The sequence below is a fragment of the Tachyglossus aculeatus genome, assembly GCF_015852505.1.
Source record: "Tachyglossus aculeatus isolate mTacAcu1 chromosome 12 unlocalized genomic scaffold, mTacAcu1.pri SUPER_6_unloc_1, whole genome shotgun sequence".
Lineage (NCBI taxonomy): Eukaryota > Metazoa > Chordata > Mammalia > Monotremata > Tachyglossidae > Tachyglossus > Tachyglossus aculeatus.
Window position 1 is genome coordinate 16,932,711 of NW_024044828.1, and position 19,231 is coordinate 16,951,941.

The 19,231-nt window shown below is 45.1% G+C and overlaps 1 protein-coding gene and 1 gene segment (V, D, J or C); both read left to right on the forward strand.

Moving 5' to 3' along the window:
* The first annotated feature begins 776 nt into the window (after window positions 1-776).
* On the forward strand, window positions 777-1,718 carry LOC119921167 (olfactory receptor 1509-like). Its single transcript, XM_038741552.1, has one exon. It carries the CDS (start codon window positions 777-779, stop codon window positions 1,716-1,718), a length of 942 nt encoding a protein of 313 aa, XP_038597480.1.
* A 16,510-nt stretch (window positions 1,719-18,228) lies between these two features.
* LOC119921168 lies at window positions 18,229-18,981 on the forward strand. The segment is given in 2 exon segments: window positions 18,229-18,346; window positions 18,601-18,981. Coding segments are annotated over 2 exon segments (351 nt in total).
* The last annotated feature ends 250 nt before the right edge of the window (window positions 18,982-19,231 follow it).

The window sequence follows — 19,231 nt, forward strand, 5'->3', positions numbered from 1 at the left end:
CAGATAATGGCAAAGCCGGTATTAGAATCATCTTATACCCAGGCCCCAGCTCTTTCCACAGACCACTCTGCTTACATCTTTGGTGTTTTTTTATCCAGAAGTCAGTGTCTGCATGGGCATGAGGGATCTTGGGTGTGTTCATTCATTCAACCGTATTTATTGAGCGTTGACTGTGTGCAGAGCACTGTACTAAGCGCTTTCTACATTTTTGCCTGCGAGACTGGGAGAACTAATCTGTCTGGGAGGCTGAGTTTGTCTTTCTGAGAGATTTTGTCTGTCAGTCTGGATGTATGTATGTAGACCAGTAATCTTTCTGAAAGGGTGGCCGTCGATGTGGTTCATGTCTGTGTTGTGTGTGTGTGTGTGTGTGTGTGTGTGTGTGCTTAAAATAATAAATCTACAAGGAGCTTTTGTCCCAAACAGCTTCATATGTACCAGTGTCTGAAGGAGCAATATTATCTTTGGAGTCTGACTGTGTTCGTGCTACTTTGCGAGACTCTGGAAAAGTTTACCAGGCTCACGTTGCTCATTTTTCTCTCCTCTGGAAATCTGAGCCGTCATTTTTCTTTCTCTTTTTATGGTATTTGTTAAGTGCTTACTATGTGCCAGTCACCCTACTAGATACAAAATGATAGGGTTGGACGCAATCCACGTCCCTCATGGGGTTCACGGTCTTAATCCCTATTTTACAGCTGGGGCAACTGAGGCCATTTCTGTGACTTCCAGTGGTCCTAAAGTTACCCTTGCCTTCCCAAGACTCTCCAGAAGCTCTCCGAATGGAAGGGGTGAACCGAACCAGAGTGGATGAGTTTATCTTCTTGGGGCTGACGGATAACCCCATCCTGGAGACGGTGTTCCTCGTGACGTTCTCCGTCACCTACGTGCTCACCCTCCTGGGGAATCTGCTCATTGTCGTCACGGTGGCTTCCACCCCCCGCCTTCACACCCCCATGTACTTCTTCCTGGGCAACCTGTCCCTCATTGACATCTGCCACTCATCCGTCACCGTCCCCAAGATGCTGGAGGGCTTCCTGTCAGAGAGCAAGTCCATCTCCTTCGACGGCTGCGTCGCCCAGCTCTTCTTCCTGCACCTCTTCGCCTGCTCCGAGATCTTCCTGCTGACCGTCATGGCATACGACCGCTACGTGGCCATCTGTGTCCCGCTGCGCTACCCCACCGTGATGACGGTCAAGGTCAGCGTCCAGTTGGTCTCCGCGTTGTGGCTGGGGGGTGCCATCCACTCCCTGGTCCAGACCTTCTTGACCATCCGCCTGCCCTACTGCGGGCCCAACGTCATCGACAACTACTTCTGCGACGTGCCACAGGTCATCGGGCTGGCGTGCACGGACACCTACCTCACCGGGATGCTCATCGTATCCAACAGCGGGGCCATCTCCCTGTTCTGTTTCCTGGCCCTGTCGGCCTCCTACGCGGTCATCCTGGCCTCCCTGAGGAGGCAGTCGGCCGAGGGACGCCGGAAGGCCCTGTCCACCTGCTCCGTCCACTTCGTCATGGTGGTGTTTTTATTCGGACCCTGCATTTTCCTCTACACCCGGCCTCACAGCACATACGCCGCCGACAAGGTGGTGTCCATCTTCTACACCGTCATCACCCCTTGGCTCAACCCCCTCATCTACACCCTGCGGAACGAAGAGGTGAAGAAGTCGATGAGGCAGCTCAGGAAAAGACGAGTCTTTATCTTGAGATCTTGCTTCTGAGAAGGGGAAGGCAAAGGGAGAGGGTGATGGGGAAGGGACAAAAGCGTTGTCCACTAACGGACTTGACATGGCTGACCCCATTTTGTGCAGGCCGAGACTTGGCGTGACTGACTCCATTTTGTGCAGGCCGAGAGCAATTTTTTTGTATTTTCTGCAAGGCTCAGCAACAGGATGTCTTCAAGGCCAGTAACAAGTGACACCTGTCTCCTCTCTGCGTCACCGCCTTGGGTCCTCGAACCCTGCGGCCGATTTACACCGGTTAACCTGTTTTGCACCCTACTTGTCGATAACACAAGAAACATGAAGGTAAAGTGAAAATACAGGAAGAGCTTAGTGGGTGCAGTGGTGAGCTTTGCTCTTTATTATCAATCCATTGATCGATCCTGTTCCTTGAGCACTTACTGTGTGGAGAGCACTGTACTAAACCCTTGGGAGAGTACAATATAACAGAATTGGTAGACATGTTCCCAGACCACAGAGAGAAGCAGCATGCTGAAGACAGTGCAGATCTGGGAGTCAGAAGGACCTGGGTTCTAAAGTCACTCCACTTCTCTGTGCCTTGGTTATTTCATCTGTAAAATGGATATAAAGACTGTAAGTCATATGTGGGATATGGACTATATAATAATAATAATAATAATGGCATTTATTAAGCACTTACTATGTGCAAAGCACTTTTCTAAGCACTGGGAAGGTTACAAGGTGATCAGGTTGCCCCACAGAGGGCTCACAGTCAATCCCCACTTTACAGATGAGGTAACTGAGGCACAGAGAAGTTAAGTGACTTGCCCAAAGTCACACAGCTGACAATTGGCAGAGCCGGTATTTGAACCCATGACCACTGACTCCAAAGCCCTTGCTCCTTCCACTGAGCCACGCCGCTTCTCCATCCCGCTGCTTCATGATGGAGTGCTTGCCAGGACTTCATCTGGGATTATGGAATGTGCCTGTTATATTTTTCTATTGTGCTCTCCCAAGTGCTTAGTACAGTGCTCTGCACATAGTAAGTGCTCAATAAATACAATTGACTGTCTGACCAACTGACTGACTGATTTTGGCTTCTCCTCACCAAGGCAGGGACATGTACTTAGTAATAGCATTCATTGAGCACCCTTTGAGGGGCGAGGCACCGTACTAAGTGCTAGGGAAGTCCAAAACAAAGATCCCTGCTTGCACGAAGCGTACACTCCAAAAGGAGAGGCTGCATAAAGATATTTACAAATAAATGAATGAATATCCATAATTGAAGGTACAATTGAATTGATCAATTGATTGTATTTAATTTATTTAATGTACTTGTTTGTATATAACAGAGTTGTGAGACACATCCCCTTGCCCACAGTGAGCGATCGATTAATATTTTTTAATGTGTGCCGAGCACTGTACTGAGCACTTGGGAGACTACAATACAAGAGAGCTGGTAGACAGTATCCCTGCCCACAACAGGCTTACAATCTAGAAAAGGGAGACAGATATTAAAATACATTACAAATATGTAAAATAGGTGCTGTGGGGCTGAAGGTGGGGTGAAAATCTAGTACTTCAAGGGGACAGATCAGAGCGCATAGGTGACACAGAAGGGAGGGAGCATAGGGGAAATGAGGGTTTAGGCTGGGAAGACCTCTTGGAGGAGATGGGATTTTAATCTACATAAATTCTGTGTGTGGGTATAGACAAGCACATAAGTGCTAGAGATGACTTTTGGCTAGTTTGCTGCTCAATGACGCTTCCTGCAGAAGGTCAGAAAGGAAAGAAGAAGGTGAATTTTAAATTTAAACTTTAGTTTAATTCATGATATCACCAACTGGGGGTATTATGTCCGTTTTGTTCCTTAGATGTTCTGGCTGTAATTTCCAATAGAAATTACTGAACAAATGACTGAAATGAAATTTGGGGTTATCTGTGGATTGATTTATCTAAATTCTCCTTGTCCCGATTGCCTCGATTAATCAAAGTGGATTGTACGCATTTGTATCTTCCCTAGCCGGGCTTTCGCATATAACCATCAATCAGTGGTATTTATTGAATACCTACCGAGTGCAAAGCACAGTATTTAGTGCTTGGGAAAGTTCAGTAATAGCAAAATATACATTCCTTGCCCATTAGGAGCTCACATTTTAATGGGGGAGACAGACATGCAAAATTATTTACAAATTGTGAGAGTATGAGAAAGAACATGAATACAATAGGTAGAAGAGTGAATATGTCAGGATGAAATTCCATAAATCAGAATAAATCCTTGAATGTTCAAATGATTATATATTTAGGCATGCGTATGTGCTGACAATTGTATATAAATACATAATGATGGCATTTGTTAAGTGCTTACTATGTGCCAAGCACTGTTCTGAGCACTGGGAGGATACAAGGTAATCAGGTTGTCCCACATGGGGCTCACAGTCTTAATCCCCATTTCACAGATGAGGGAACTGAGGCACAGAGAAGTCAAGTGACTTGCCCAAAGTCACACAGCTGACAAGTGGTGGAGCCGGGTTAGAACATGTAGGCTGAGGCTGATTGGTTGATCTGACATTTTTATTATGGTAACTGCTAAGCATTTACTATGTCCCAACCTCTGTTCTAAACACTGGGGTAGACACAAGTTAATTGCATCAGGCACACTTCCTACCCAACAGGGGGTCACAGTCTAAGCAGGGGGGACTCAAGTCTGGGATGCTGATAATTCAAAGTGGATGGTTTCCTGGAGGAGGTGAGATTTTAGGAAGGTTTTGAAGATGGGAGGGCTGTGGTCTGGAAGATTTGGCTGGGAGTGAATTTTGGGCCAGTGGCAAAGAGTGAACAAGAGAATGGGAGAGAAAAGGGAAGTTAGACGCGAGCTTGGCGGGAGCAAAGAGGGTTAGCTGGGGAAAAGCCCCTGAAGAGGTAAAGATCGTAAGACATAGGAAGAAATCAGATCACACGTGGTCCCCGTCCCTTCTGGGGCTCACAGTCTGACAGTGGGGGAGAACCGGCATTTTATCCCCATTTTACAGATGAGGAAACTGAGAGGCAGAGAGGCTAAGAGCCTTGTCCAATGTCACACAGCAGGGAAGTGGCAGAACAGGGATTAGAGCCCAGGTCTTCTGCCTCCCAGTCTTTTGCTCTTAATAATAATAATAATGATGGCATTTATTAAGCACTTACTATGTGCAAGGCGCTGTTCTAAGCACTGGGGGGGATACAAGGTCATCAGGTTGTCCCACATGGGGCTCACAGTCTTCATCCCCATTTTACAGATGAGGTAATGGAGGCACAGAGAAGTGAAGTGACTTGCCCAAAGTCACACAGCTGACAAGTGGTGGAGGTGGGATTTGAACCCATGACCTCTGACTCCAAAGCCCGGGCTCTTTCCACTGAGCCACTCTACTTCTCTACTATTCTACTACTAGTAGTACTACTACTAGCAGCACTATTCTACTACTTCTCTTGCCACTAGGCTACCCTGCTTTCAGGAAGGGCAGCTGGTCTTATTTTTTTAATGGTATTTGTTAAGCACTTTTTATTCATTCATATTTATTGAGCGCTTACTGTGTGCAGAGCACTGTACTAAGCGCTTACAATATGCTGGGCACTATACTAAGCACTGGGGTAGATAAAAGCTAATCAGGTTGGACACAGTCCATGTCCTATATGGGGCTCACAGTCTTCATCCCCGTTTTACAGATGAGGTAACTGAGGCACAGAGAAGTTAAGCAAGTTCCCCAAGGTCACACAGCAGACAGGTAGAAGAACTGGGATTAGAACCCAAGTCCTTCGACTCCCAGGTTCATGTTCTTTCCATTAGAAAACATGGCATCAACCCATAGCATTGCTGCCACAGAGTAACCTAACAAAGTGTACTGGAAAGTGTAGAAAGGCTGAGGTAGAGGATAGGAAGCTGTGTGGAGGGAACAAGACCCCGGGAGTCAGAGATCCTGGGTTCTAATCCCAGTCCTGCCACTTACTTGCTGTGTAATCTTCGGCAAATCACTTAACCTTTCTGTGCCTCAGTTCCCTCATCTGCAAAATGGGGATTCAATCCCTGTTCTCCCTCCTACTTAGAGTGGAAACCCAGTATAATAATAATGGTATTTATTAAGCACTTACTATGAGCAAAGCACTATTCTAAGCGCTGGGGAGGTTACAAGGTGATCAGGTTGTCCCACGGGGGGCTCACAGTCTTTATCCCCATCTTACAGATGAGGGAACTGAGGCCCAGAGAAGTTAAGTGGCGTGCCCAAAGTCACACAGCTGACAATTAGAGGAACGGTATTTGAACTCGTGACCTCTGACTCCAAAGCCCGGGCTCTTTCCACTGAGCCACGCTTGCTTCTCCTGCTGTCCCTCCAGTATGGGACAGGTACAGTGTCCAACCTGATTATCTTGTATCTACCCCAGAACTTAGTACAGTTCCAGGCACATAGTAAGTGCTTAAAAAATACCATATATTATTATGGGAAGCATAGCAGTGTCATTTTTGACTGATCTACCCATAACCGTTTCTTCCTACACTGAATCTACTTCTGCCATCTTGGGCCTTGTATTAAACCAGGATAGATGTGGACTGTGAGAAGATTGTTCCCTAATTGTTCCTTTAAGGTTATATCCAAATCCTGCCATTAAAATATATAGCAGGGAGGGCCATTAGAGAAAAGAGTAAATCCGTTAAAAATATTTTAAAAAGCAGCATATTTTTTTTAGAAGAGCCACTAGGTGACAGCAGACTGCAGGAGGAAGAAAGGAAGCTAGTCAGGATTGTGCAATTTTTTTTATGGCATTTATAATAATAATAATGTTGGCATTTATTAAGCGCTCACTATGTGCAAAGCACTGTTCTAAGCGTTGGGGAGGTTACAAGGTGATCGGGTTGTCCCACGGTGGGCTCACAGTCTTCATCCCCGTGTTACAGATGAGGTAACTGAGGCACAGAGAAGTTAAGTGACTTGCCCAAAGTCACACGGCTGACAGGTGGCGGAGCCGGGTTTTGATGATGATGATGATGATGATGGCATTTATTAAGCGCTTACTATGTGCAAAGCACGGTTCTAAGCGCTGGGGAGGTTACAAGGTGATCAGGTTGTCCCACGGGGGGCTCAAAGTCTTCATCCCCATGTTACAGATGAGGTAACTGAGGTACAGAAAAGTTAAGTGACTTGCCCAAAGTCACACGGCTGACAGGTGGCGGAGCCGGGTTTTGATGATGATGATGATGATGATGGCATTTATTATGCGCTTACTATGTGCAAAGCACAGCACTTGGGAGGTTACAAGGTGATCAGGTTGTCCCACATGGGGTTTACAGTCTTAATCCCCATTTTACAGATGAGGTCACTGAGGCACAGAGAAGTGAAGTGACTTGCCCAAAGTCACCCAGCTGACAGGTGGCGGAGCTGGGTTTTGAACCCATGACCTCTAACTCCAAAGCCCAGGGCTTACTATGTGCCAGCCACTATATTAAGCGGTGGGACAGATACAAGTCAATCACGTTTGACACAGTCCATGTCTCACATGGGACTCACGGTCCTAATCCCCATTTTATAGATGAGATAACAGAGACACAGAGAAGTTAAGTGGCTGGCCCAAAGTCACCCAGCTGACAGGTGGCGGAGCCGGGTTTTGAACCCATGACCTCTGACTCCAAAGCCCAGGGCTTACTACGTGCCAGGCACTATATTAAGCGGTGGGATAGCTACAAGTCAATCACGTTTGACACAGTCCATGTCTCACATGGGACTCACGGTCCTAATCCCCATTTTATAGATGAGATAACAGAGACACAGAGAAGTTAAGTGGCTGGCCCAAAGTCACACAGCTGACAGGTGGCGGAGCCGGGTTTTGAACCCATGACCTCTGACTCCAAAGCCCAGGGCTTACTATGTGCCAGGCACTATATTAAGCGGTGGGATAGATACAAGTCAATCACGTTTGACACAGTCCATGTCTCACATGGGACTCACGGTCCTAATCCCCATTTTATAGATGAGATAACAGAGACACAGAGAAGTTAAGTGGCTGGCCCAAAGTCACACAGCTGACAGGTGGCGGAGCCGGGTTTTGAACCCATGACCTCTGACTCCAAAGCCCAGGGCTTACTATGTGCCAGGCACTATACTAAGCGGTGGGATAGATACAAGTCAATCACGTTTGACACAGTCCATGTCTCACATGGGACTCACGGTCCTAATCCCCATTTTATAGATGAGATAACAGAGACACAGAGAAGTTAAGTGGCTGGCCTAAAGTCACACAGCAGAAAAGTGGCGGAGCCGGGTTTTGAACCCATGACCTCTGACTCCAAAGCCCAGGGCTTACTATGTGCCAGGCACTATACTAAGCGGTGGGATAGATACAAGTCAATCACGTTTGACACAGTCCATGTCTCACATGGGACTCACGGTCCTAATCCCCATTTTATAGATGAGATAACAGAGACACAGAGAAGTTAAGTGGCTGGCCCAAAGTCACACAGCTGACAGGTGGCGGAGCCGGGTTTTGAACCCATGACCTCTGACTCCAAAGCCCAGGGCTTACTATGTGCCAGGCACTATACTAAGCGGTGGGACAGATACAAGTCAATCACGTTTGACACAGTCCATGTCTCACATGGGACTCACTGTCCTAATCCCCATTTTATAGATGAGATAACAGAGACACAGAGAAGTTAAGTGGCTGGCCTAAAGTCACACAGCAGAAAAGTGGCGGAGCCGGGTTTTGAACCCATGACCTCTGACTCCAAAGCCCAGGGCTTACTATGTGCCAGGCACTATACTAAGCGGTGGGATAGATACAAGTCAATCACGTTTGACACAGTCCATGTCTCACATGGGACTCACGGTCCTAATCCCCATTTTATAGATGAGATAACAGACACAGAGAAGTTAAGTGGCTGGCCCAAAGTCACACAGCAGAAAAGTGGCAGAGCCTGGAGTAGAATCTAGGTCCTTCTGATTCTCAGGCCAGTGTTCTAGCCATTAGGCCACACTGCTTCTCTCAATCGATTGTATTTATTAAGCACTTACTCTGTGCAGAGCACTGTATTAAGCCCTTGGAAATACTAGACATGATCCTTTGTCCTCAAAAAATTTACAGTCTAATAGGGGAGACATTAAAACAAATTACAGATAAGGGGATACAAAGAGTTTAAAGGTATGTATCTTTACATACATGTTCCTGGAAGAGAAGCAGCATGGCTCAGTGGAAAGAGCAAGTGTTTAGGAGTCAGAGGTCATGGATTCTAATCCCGGCTCCATCATGTCTGCTGTGTGACCTTGGGCAAGTCACTTAACTTCTCTGTGCCTCAGTTACCTCATCTGTAAAATGGGATTAAGACTGTGAACCCCACGTGGGACAACCTGATCACCTCGTATCCCCCGCACCGTTTAGAGAAGCAGCGTGGCTCAGTGGAAAGTGCGTGGGCTTTGGAGTCAGAGGTCATGGGTTCAAATCCCGACTCCACCAATTGTCAGCTGGGTGACTTTGGGCAAGTCACTTAAGTTCTCTGTGCCTCAGTTACCTCATCTGTAAAATGGGGAGTAAGACTGTGAGCCCTCTGTGAGACAACCTGATCACCTTGCAACCTCCCCAGCGCTTAGAACAGTGCTTTGCACATAGTAAGTGCTTAATAAATGCCATTATTATTATTATTAGAACAGTGCTTAACACATAGTAAGCGCTTACCAAATGCCATCATTATTATGTACAATCAATCAAACAGTGGTATTTATGGAGCATTTGCTGTGTGACCTTGGGCAAGTCACTTCACTTCTCGGAGCCTCAGTTACCTCATCTGTAAAATGGGGATGATGACTGTGAGCCCCACGCGGGACAACCTGATCACCTTGTATCCCCCCAGCGCTTAGAACAGGGCTTTGCACATAGTAAGCGCTTAACAAATGCCATCATCATCATCATCATCATTTACTATGCATAGAGCACTGTACTAAGCATTTGGGAGTGTACAATACAATAGTGTTGGTAGAAGTGAGTCCTGCCCACAAGGAGCTTACAGCCTTTGTAAGTGCTTAGGTGACAGGGAAGCGAAGAAGTGGTAGTTGGGGGAAAAAACAGTGGGAAAATGAGAGATTAGAGTTGTTCATCATCATCAATCGTATTTATTGAGCGCTTACTATGTGCAGAGCACTGTACTAAGCGCTTGGGAAGTACAAATTGGCAACATATAGTTGTTAGTGGGTTTTTGGAAGATGTTTGAACTATCTGACAGGAAATATCTCTCTAGCGAGTGTCAAGCGTTCTCTAGACTCAGAGTCAGTCCGAACTTCTTGGGGAAATGGTTTGTGGCTTCCTGATGGAACTGGTCACTGTTGGGCTGTTGGCTTTGAGTGAGTATGATTTTTAGATACTCTTTTAAAGAAATATTTGTACATGACAATGCAAAGCAATTGGGGCCTAGCTGGGGAAATGGCAAAAAAAAAAGAAAGGCATAAATGGCAGGGAACATGTCTACCAACTCTGTTATATTGTACTCTCTCAAGCACTTAATAATAATAATAATGATGATGGTATTTGTTAAGTGCTTACTATGTGCCAAGCACTGTTCTAATCGCTGGGATAGATACAAGATTATCAGGTTGTCCTACGTGGGGCTCACAGATTTTACAGATGAGGTAACTGAGGCACAGAGAAGTTAAGTGGCTTGCCCAAAGTCACACAGCTGACAAGTGGTGAAGTCGGAATTAGAACCCATGATCTCTGACTCCCAAGCCCATACTCTTTCCACTAAGCCATGCTGCAGCAGCGTCTCTATGCCTCAGTTCCCTCATCTGTAAAATGGGGATTAAGACTGTGAGCCCCCCGTGGGACAACCTGATCACCTCATAAACTCCATAGTGCTTAGAACAGTGCTTTGCACATAGTAATCACTTAATAAATGTCATTATTATTATTATTACTTCTTTAGTGCTTCTCTCTCTAGTACAGTGCTCTGTACACAGTTAGCCCTCAATAAATATGATTGATAAATGCAGACCAAATGTATCTTTTTCTTAAAGTCGGTCCCAGGAATGATGGTTCTTTGGTTTTATTATTAATATTATTATTATGGTATTTGTTAAGCACTTACTATGTGCCAAGCACTGTTTGAAGCGCTGGGGTAGATACAGGATAATCAGGTTGTCCCACGTGGGGCTCACAGTTTTAATCCCCATTTTACAGATGAGGGAACTGAGGCACAGAGAAGTTAAGTGACTTGCCCAAAGTCACACACCGGACAAGTGGCAGAGCCGGGATTAGAACCCAGGTCCTCTGACTCCCAAGCCTGTGCTCTTTCTACTTAGCCAAGCTGCTTCTAACAGTCCTTCTTTAATGGACAGCAGTGAGCATCACCTGAGCTGCCCTGAAAATAATTCAGAGCCACCATTAAAAGTGTCTTTTAAGTGCTTGCATGTGCTCAGGATTGGGGATTATACAAAATTATCAAAGGCCCTCAGAGGCCCTGCTTTAAAACTGAAGACAAACAGATCGATAAGTAAAAGATACATAGACATTCACATATACAGTGTAAGCTGTGAAAGAATGCAATTAGGTGACTAACCTTTACACTACATACAAGAAATGGGGTGAGGTGCCACTGCATATAGGATTACTGAGATATCAGCCTGATTTTCTTCATGGTATTTGTTAAGTGCTTCCTCTGTGCTAGGCACTGTACTAAACTCTGGGTGAGATAAAAGTTAATCAGGTTGCAAACAGTCCCTGCCCCAAGTGGGGCTCACAGTTTTAATCTCCATTTTCTAGATAAGGTAACTGAGGCCTAGAGAAGTGACTTGCCCAGGGTCACTCAGCAGACAAGTGGCAGAGCCAGAATTAGAACCCAGGTCCTTCGGATTCCCAGGCCTGTGCTCTCTCCACTGTGCCAGGCTGATTCTCCCAATTATATACATAAAATGATGCCCTCGCTTTTTTGGGGGATTCTTCCCTGGCACCAGGATTACTTCTGGATCCAAGGGATAATTGATGATTTGGGGCTGAAAATCGCTGCCCCTTCCTGGGAAGTGCCCGCTTCTGGGTTGGGTGGTCCAATGGGTATTCGGGTGGGCTGCCTATGGGGGTCTCTCTGGCATGGGTGGTTTTCTCCTTCCCACCCCCCCTCAACTCCCACTGTTCCAACTCTGACCATCCGGCATGGGGTTCAATTACCACCCCATTACACTGATTGATTGATCTGAGGCGAGGAGAGGATGACCATCCAGATGCTCTTGAGATTCTGTCTGCTTTCCTGAACTAAATAATGGCATTAGAGAGCAAGTAATATAAAGATACAGTGGACCGTTCCCAACTTTGAAGAGTGTGTATTTTCGAGTACATGGGGTAACTTGGTACACAATTGCTAACTCGGACACAGCTGCGATTTCTGGGTTTTAGGGCATCCTGTCCCATGTAAACTGAAATCACTGCTGGCTCCAAATAGGGGAGAATCAGGCTCAGTTAACCTCTCAGATGTTTTTGGAGGGAACAGGATAGAATTCCAAGGTGGGTTTAATATAAAGATACAGTGGACTGTTCCCAACTTTGAAGAGTGTGTATTTTCAAGTACATGAGGTAACTTGGTACACAATTGCTAACTCGGACACAGCTGCGATTTCTGGTTTTTAGGGCATCCTGTCCCATGTAATCTGAAATCACTGCTGGCTCCAAATAGGGGAGAACCAGGCTCGGTTATCCCCTCAGATGTTTTTGGAGGGAACAGGATAGAATTCCAAGGTGGGTTTTGTATTCCTGGTGATCCTTCAAATGACAAGGCTGCTGTGGGGCTTGGGACTTTCAGGCCTATTTTCTCCTGTAAAGATGGGGGATTTTCCTGGGTCTCTCTATTCAGGGGCTGTGGACACTCAATTCAGTGCTCTGCACACAGCAAGCGCTCCATAAATACCACAGACTGATAAACCACTCTTTCCCCTTTTTCTCTTCCCACAGTGGCTCCAAGATGGGTCCTTGCTGTGGTTTCTCAACCATTCCAGGTCACGGGACAGGACGGGGAGAGAGTCCACATTACTTGCAGCCATGACATCAATCCCCACAATACTATGTTTTGGTACAAGCAGCTACTTGGAGGCTGGGGAGGGCTTCATTTTCTAGGGAGCACTTTTGATGGCTCCACACCAGCTGGACTTTTCACCATAGAAGTCAAAAAATCCTCCAAGACTTCTATCCTCTTCTGGGACAGAGCGGCCCTGGAAGATCAAGGCACCTATTTCTGTGCTGTAAGAGACACAGTGAGGGAAACCCAGAGACTAACAGCACTAAAACACTCATTGGAGTTGATTTCACCCAGGATAAGGCACTTGTATCGGTTCACAATAATAATACTGATAATAATAGTATTTGTGTCCAATCTGATTAACTTGTATCTAACCCAGAGTTTAGTACAGTGGCTGACACATAGAAAGCGCTTAACAAATGCCACAATTATTTGTTAAGCATTTACTGTATGCAGTGTAGCACTGTACTAAGTACTAGGGTAGACACGACTGTTTGAAAGGCAAACACAGTCCCTGCTCCACATTGCACTCACAGCCTAAGGGGGAAAGAGACCAAGTATTTAATCCCCATTTAAAAAAAAGCCGAGAAAACGGTAAAAACAGAGAAGTTAGGTGACTTGCCCAAGGTGACATAGCAACCAAGTAGCAGAGCCAGAATTAGAACCCAGGTCCACTGGCTCCAAGGCCTGAGTGCTTTCTATGAGGCCAAGCTGTTTTTCGTCCTGGGGAAAGTACAGTAAATAGACACAATCCCTGCACTTAAGGAGTTAGTCTTTGAACAGGAGACAGACACTGAAATAATAATAATAACTGTGGTATTTGTAGAGTGCTTACTATGTGCCGGGCACTGTACTAAGCACCTGGGGGAGAATACAGGCGACAGTTTATAGGTAGACTGTGTCTAATTTCCAACTGTGTTTTCTTCCCCAGTGTTTAATACTGCACTCTGCCCACAGCTCTTAATAAATATTAATACTATTATTACTAGTTAGGAGGAAAAAGGAGTAAATATGTATACGAGGGAGTGGTCAAATAGGTGGATTTTTAAGACACACAGGTGCAGAAGTGTTATAAGCAGTAAGTACTTGAGAAGCAGTATGGCCTAGTGGAAAGAGAATGAGCCTGCTGGAAGTTAGAGGATCTGGGCTCTAATCCCAGCTCCACATTTATGCGCTGTGTGACCATGGGCAAGTCATTTCTCTTCTCTGTGTCTCAGTTCCCTCACCTGTATAATGGGGATTAAGACCATGATCCCTATGTGGGACAGGGACTGTGTCTGACCTGATTAGTTTGTAAGTACTCCAGCACTTGGTTCAGTGCCTGGAACAAAGTAAGTTCTTAACAGATACCACTAAAACAAAATAAAGTACATGCCCAGAGTAGGTTCTAATCCTCATTCTATAAAATGCTTTTTCTAAAAAGGCTAGTGGAGATGAAACTTAAAGCAAACTTTTCTGACTTGCCATTCTGCCAGCCAAGTTCAAGGCGGAACAGCTTTGAGAATTCTAAGTTTGATTAGACATCGCTCCAGGGGTTACAGAAAAGTAAAGTGGGATTTGGAATTGACTGCCAACATGCTATAGGGGAATGAATTAGCTGTTCAATAACTTGAATATTTTGCACTACAATAAGGAGTTTCCTCTAAGGAACACTCAGGAAAAGGTAACTTTTTAATTAATCTCTCGGGTTCTGAAACTTTTCATATTACAGATGAGTGGGGTTTTGAGGCCTTTGGAGAGTCATTACAACTCTGGCTGTCACCAATTAATTTCTTTTCCCTAAGCGCCCGCTCTGCGGTAATAATAGTAGTTAGCATAGGGAGGAGGAGGATTCACCAGGGACCTTGTTAAAAAAGTTTTCTGATGAGGTTATTAACTTGCTTGCAAATGAATTCACTTGCAAACGAATTCACCTGGCCAATGAGAGAAACTCCATGAGACTACGAATAAACAATGTCATTTCCCACTCAAATAGCTCTGGGGGAGAAAGAGAAAAGTTCCATCCCCTTAGAAATAAATTGCAGAAATAAAGTCTTTGGGGCTATTGCCGGTTTTTCATCAGCATTACGTGATGGGGGGCTGCTCTCGAAGCATTTGGGAGTATTTTTGCGAGTTTTAGATAGGAGTCTTATTGCACAAACTCCCTCTAGCCCACATCCCCTATGACTTTTCATTTGTTTGGCTCACAGAGGCTGATGTCAGACAAGTTGGCAAAGAGAGCAGAGAGCTCAAAGCCACATGGATTCCCTCTAAGTCCAAACTTTGTGAATGAAAGGGTGGCCTTCTCTGATTAATTCACAGCACCCCAATTGTCCCACCCAACACCACCTTAGCTCCTAAGCATTTTACTGTTATCCTCAACACTTATATGCACATATATAGTTTTATTTATTTCTTAATCCACCAATGGTGTTTGTTGAATACATATTGTGTGCAGAACACTGCACTAGGGAGCATCCAATAGAGGCAGTAGTGGAGATCCTTGCCTTCAAGGAGCTTACAGTCTAGTGGAGAGCTCACAATCTAGTGGTATATCAGTCAATCAATCAGTGTTTTTTTTTTAACATTTTATATATGTGCAGAACTGTACTTTGGAGAGTACCAAACAACAGAGTTGGTACCCATGTTCCCTGTTCACAAGGAGGGGAGACAGATAGTAAAATAAATTATGGATATGGACATAAGTGCAGTGGGGCTATTGGTAGGGAATACTTATACTTAAAAATCTATTCAGCAATTTTTTCCTGATACAATTACACACTACAACGGGTTGCAGCCCTGCTCTTCCTCCTGCTCTTACTGTTTGGGTTTGAGAGTCTGGTCAATTGACATTACTGCTAATCTCCTCTCAGTCGATCTATGCATAACTGCAGTCATTTACCTTCCCCTGTGTTAACAGGCAACAGACACTCTTTGCAAGGTTGTAAGCAAAGTCATTAGGCTATCCTTCCTCTTTATAACATTATCAATTTGATCAGTTCACCAATCAATTGTATTTAATGAGCACTTCCTGCATGCAGAACACTACTACAGAAGCAGTGTACTAGAGTACTAGAGAAGCAGAGAAACAGCGTGGCTTAATTCATCCATTCAATCATATTTATTGAGCGCTTACTTTGTGCAGAGCACTGTACTAAGCGCTTGGGAAGTACAAGTTGATGGCAAGAGCTGGGGCTTGGAAGTCAGAGGATGTGGGTTCTAATCCCGGCTCTGCCACTTGTCTGCTGTGTGACCTTAGGCAAGCCACTTAACTTCCTCCCCAATTTTTTATTATTAGATTGTGAGTTCCCCCATACGGACAGGGACATGTCTAATTCTCACTACTGTATTCTTTCCCAGCACTTAGTACAGTGCTCTGCACAAGTAAACACTTATAAATACTATTACTATCTCTGGACTGTCTTTAGCTTGCTTGTCTTTAGCCTGCAAGTTCATCTCTAGACTGTAAGCTTGTTGTGGACAGGAACCCGCCTGTGAATTCTGCTATCCTCTCCCAAATGCTTAGTACAGAGCTCTGCACAGAGTAGATGCTTGATAAATATCATTGATGATGATGATGATGATGATGGTGATGATACTATTACACCTTCTTATCCCTGCATAGCATTATTCATGTGACAATGTGATCATGTGTGCTGTTAATAGTTACAAGAGCCCATCTTTTCCTCCTCCACCTAACTTTCTTCTACCCCAAACCATCTTGGAAACCTCTCCATTAGTGTTTATTGAGCACTTACTGTGTGCAGAGCACTGGGCTGAATGCTTGGGGGAATTCATTTATTCATTCATTCAATCAATTTTATTGAGTGCTTACTGTGTGCAGAGCACTGTACTAAGCACTTGGGAAGTACAAGTTGGCAACATATAGAGACGGTCCCTACCCAAAAACCCAACAATAGGCTCACAGTCTAGAAGGGGGAGACAGACAACAAAACAAAACAAGTGGACAGGTGTCAAGTCACCAGAATAAATAGAAATAAAGCTAGAGGCACGTCATTAACAAAATAAATAGAATAGTAAATATGTACAAGTAAAATAAATAGAATAGTAAATATGTACAAGTAAAATAAATAGAGTAGTAAATCTGTACAAACATATATACAGGTGTTGTGGGGAGGGGAAGGAGGTAGGGCAGGGGGGATGGGGAGGAGGAGAGGAAAAAGAGGGCTCAGTCTGGGAATAAAATAGAATAGACAGGAACCCTGCTCTGCAAGCTAGTAAAACAGGTGCTAAAGTTGTAGACAGGATGAAGTAAAACACTATCAAGATTTGTCAGTCAGCCAATCATATTTATTGAGCACTCACTGTGTGCAGAGCACTGTACTAAGAGCTGGGGAGAGTACAATAAAACAGAGTTGGTAGACATATTACCTGCCCACAATGAGTTTATAGTCTAGAGAATAAGCTATATGGTGGATGCTGGGAAGGAGTGAAGTACCCAAGTACTTAGGTGGTGCAGAAACGAGTTGGGGGATGTAGGGAAGGGAGATGAGAAATTAATTTGAGAGAGCACTTATTACTCCCCTCACCTTCAGCACTTACACATAGTTTTAAATCTGGTTGCTTCCCCTACCTGCAATTAATTTTATTGTCTTTCTTCCCAAATCTCTTGAACACCAGGGCCATATCTACCAATTCTGTTGTTTTCTCCCAAGAGCTTAATACAGTGCTCTGCACAAAGTAAGCACTCAATAAACAAAACAAAAATCTTCTGAGGCACCTAGATTCAGACTTTATACACCTTAGTATTAAAGCACTAACTCACATACACATTCCTTTTTCCTTCTTCCTCCTCTTTATAAGCTCATTATGGGCAGGGGACATGTCTACTAACTCTGGGTTTTTAAATTAAAAGAAAAACCCAGAGTTAGTAGACATGTTTTTTATAATATTTTTTATATTAACATCTCTCTCCTCTCTAGACTGTAAGCCCCTTGTGGGCAGGGAATGTGTCTGTTTATTGTTATATTGCACTCTCCCAAGAGCTTAGTACAGTGATCTGCATACAGGAGGTGCTCAATAAATACGATTGAATGAATGAATTCTATTGTTCTAAACTCTCCCAAGCGCTAAGTACAATGCTTTGCCCACAGTAAACGCTCAATAAATATGATTGGATGAATGAATGAATGAACCCTGTTGGACTGAACTCTCCCAAGCTCTTAGTACAGTGCTTTGCACATAGTAAGCACTCAATAAATACGATTGGATGAATGAATGAATGAACTCTGTTCTCTCAAGTGCTTAGTACAGTGCCCTGCCCACATCGAGTTCTCAATCAATACCACTGATAGATTAATTGATTGACTGAACAAATACCATTAAAAAAGGTAGTGATGTCCATGAAGAAAATAAAAATTGCTTTAAGATTCTGCATGGGGACAGTGTTTCCAGACAGCGTCGTCTTCAGGGTAGAGCAGAGCTGGGCAGTGTGGAAAATGGGGTTGGGCTGTGCTACTCTGAGAACAGATGAGAGACATTCAACTGCTGCCTGGAGCAGAGTCAGTGTCAGGCAGGGCCATCGCGGGCACAGAGGAGCCTCCTAAAGGGGAAGCAGGTCCCGAGCTCCGGGGTTCAGCCATCACTGCTGAGAGGGGAAGGATGGAGATGCTCCTGGTAGCCCCGTTGGTTATCCTGGGGATGCAGTTGGCCCGTAAGTTTGGAGTGTTTCTTGCTTCAGGCATGGGGACTCCGGATGGGACGGCAGCTCTCTGGGAGCGGGGCCTGTCACTGGCTTCTCTGGGCTCTGGAAGGACTCAACCCAGTGGAAAACTGGGGACTGGGCAAGGGTGAGGATGGGGATGGGGCAGAGGTCCGGCCCACTGAGAGAGAAGGGAAACGAGTGACAGCTCTGGAAAAAGAGGGTCTGACGGGAATCCGTGTGTGTGACGTTGTCTTTCCGAACAGGGGTGAGTGGCCAGACGAAGCCGAAGCAGACTCCTCCGACACTGAGCGTCCGGGAGGGAGAGAGCCCCGCTCTGCTCTGCAGTAGCTTTGACAAGACCACATCAAGTTTGCAGTGGTACCAGCAGGATTTTGGGAAACACCCTGTCTTCCTATTTCAAATGGCCTTAAATAAGGATGAGAAGCAAAATGGGAGATTGACTGCTACAATCAATAAAGAAAATCAAACCAGCTGGCTACACATCAGGGATGCCCAGCCCAGAGACTCAGCCACCTATTTCTGTGCCGTGGAGACACAGTGATCTCCAGACACCTGCTGCCTGTGCAGAAACCCTGCCTACAGCTGGGGGTCCAGCCATACATGCTACCAGTGGAAGCAGAGACACTGACAAGACTCTTCCGCCTGGAAAGAAAATATGGAATTCCCAAAAGCTGAACAATGCTCTCAGTTGCCTAGTCGGGAGTGAGTTTGTTCCTATAGACTGTAATCTCACCCCTCTAGACCTGTTGTGGGCAGAGAATGTGTCGTTTATTGTTACATTGTATTCTCCCAAGCACTTAGTACTTAGGCCAGTCACTTAACTTCTCTGTGCCTCAGTTACCTCATCTGTAAAATGGGGATTAAGATTGTGAG

What these genes read in the sequence shown, in the direction of transcription:
- LOC119921167 (XM_038741552.1), top strand. Translation starts at nt 777, where the DNA reads ATGGAAGGGGTGAACCGAACCAGAGTGGATGAGTTTATCTTCTTGGGG.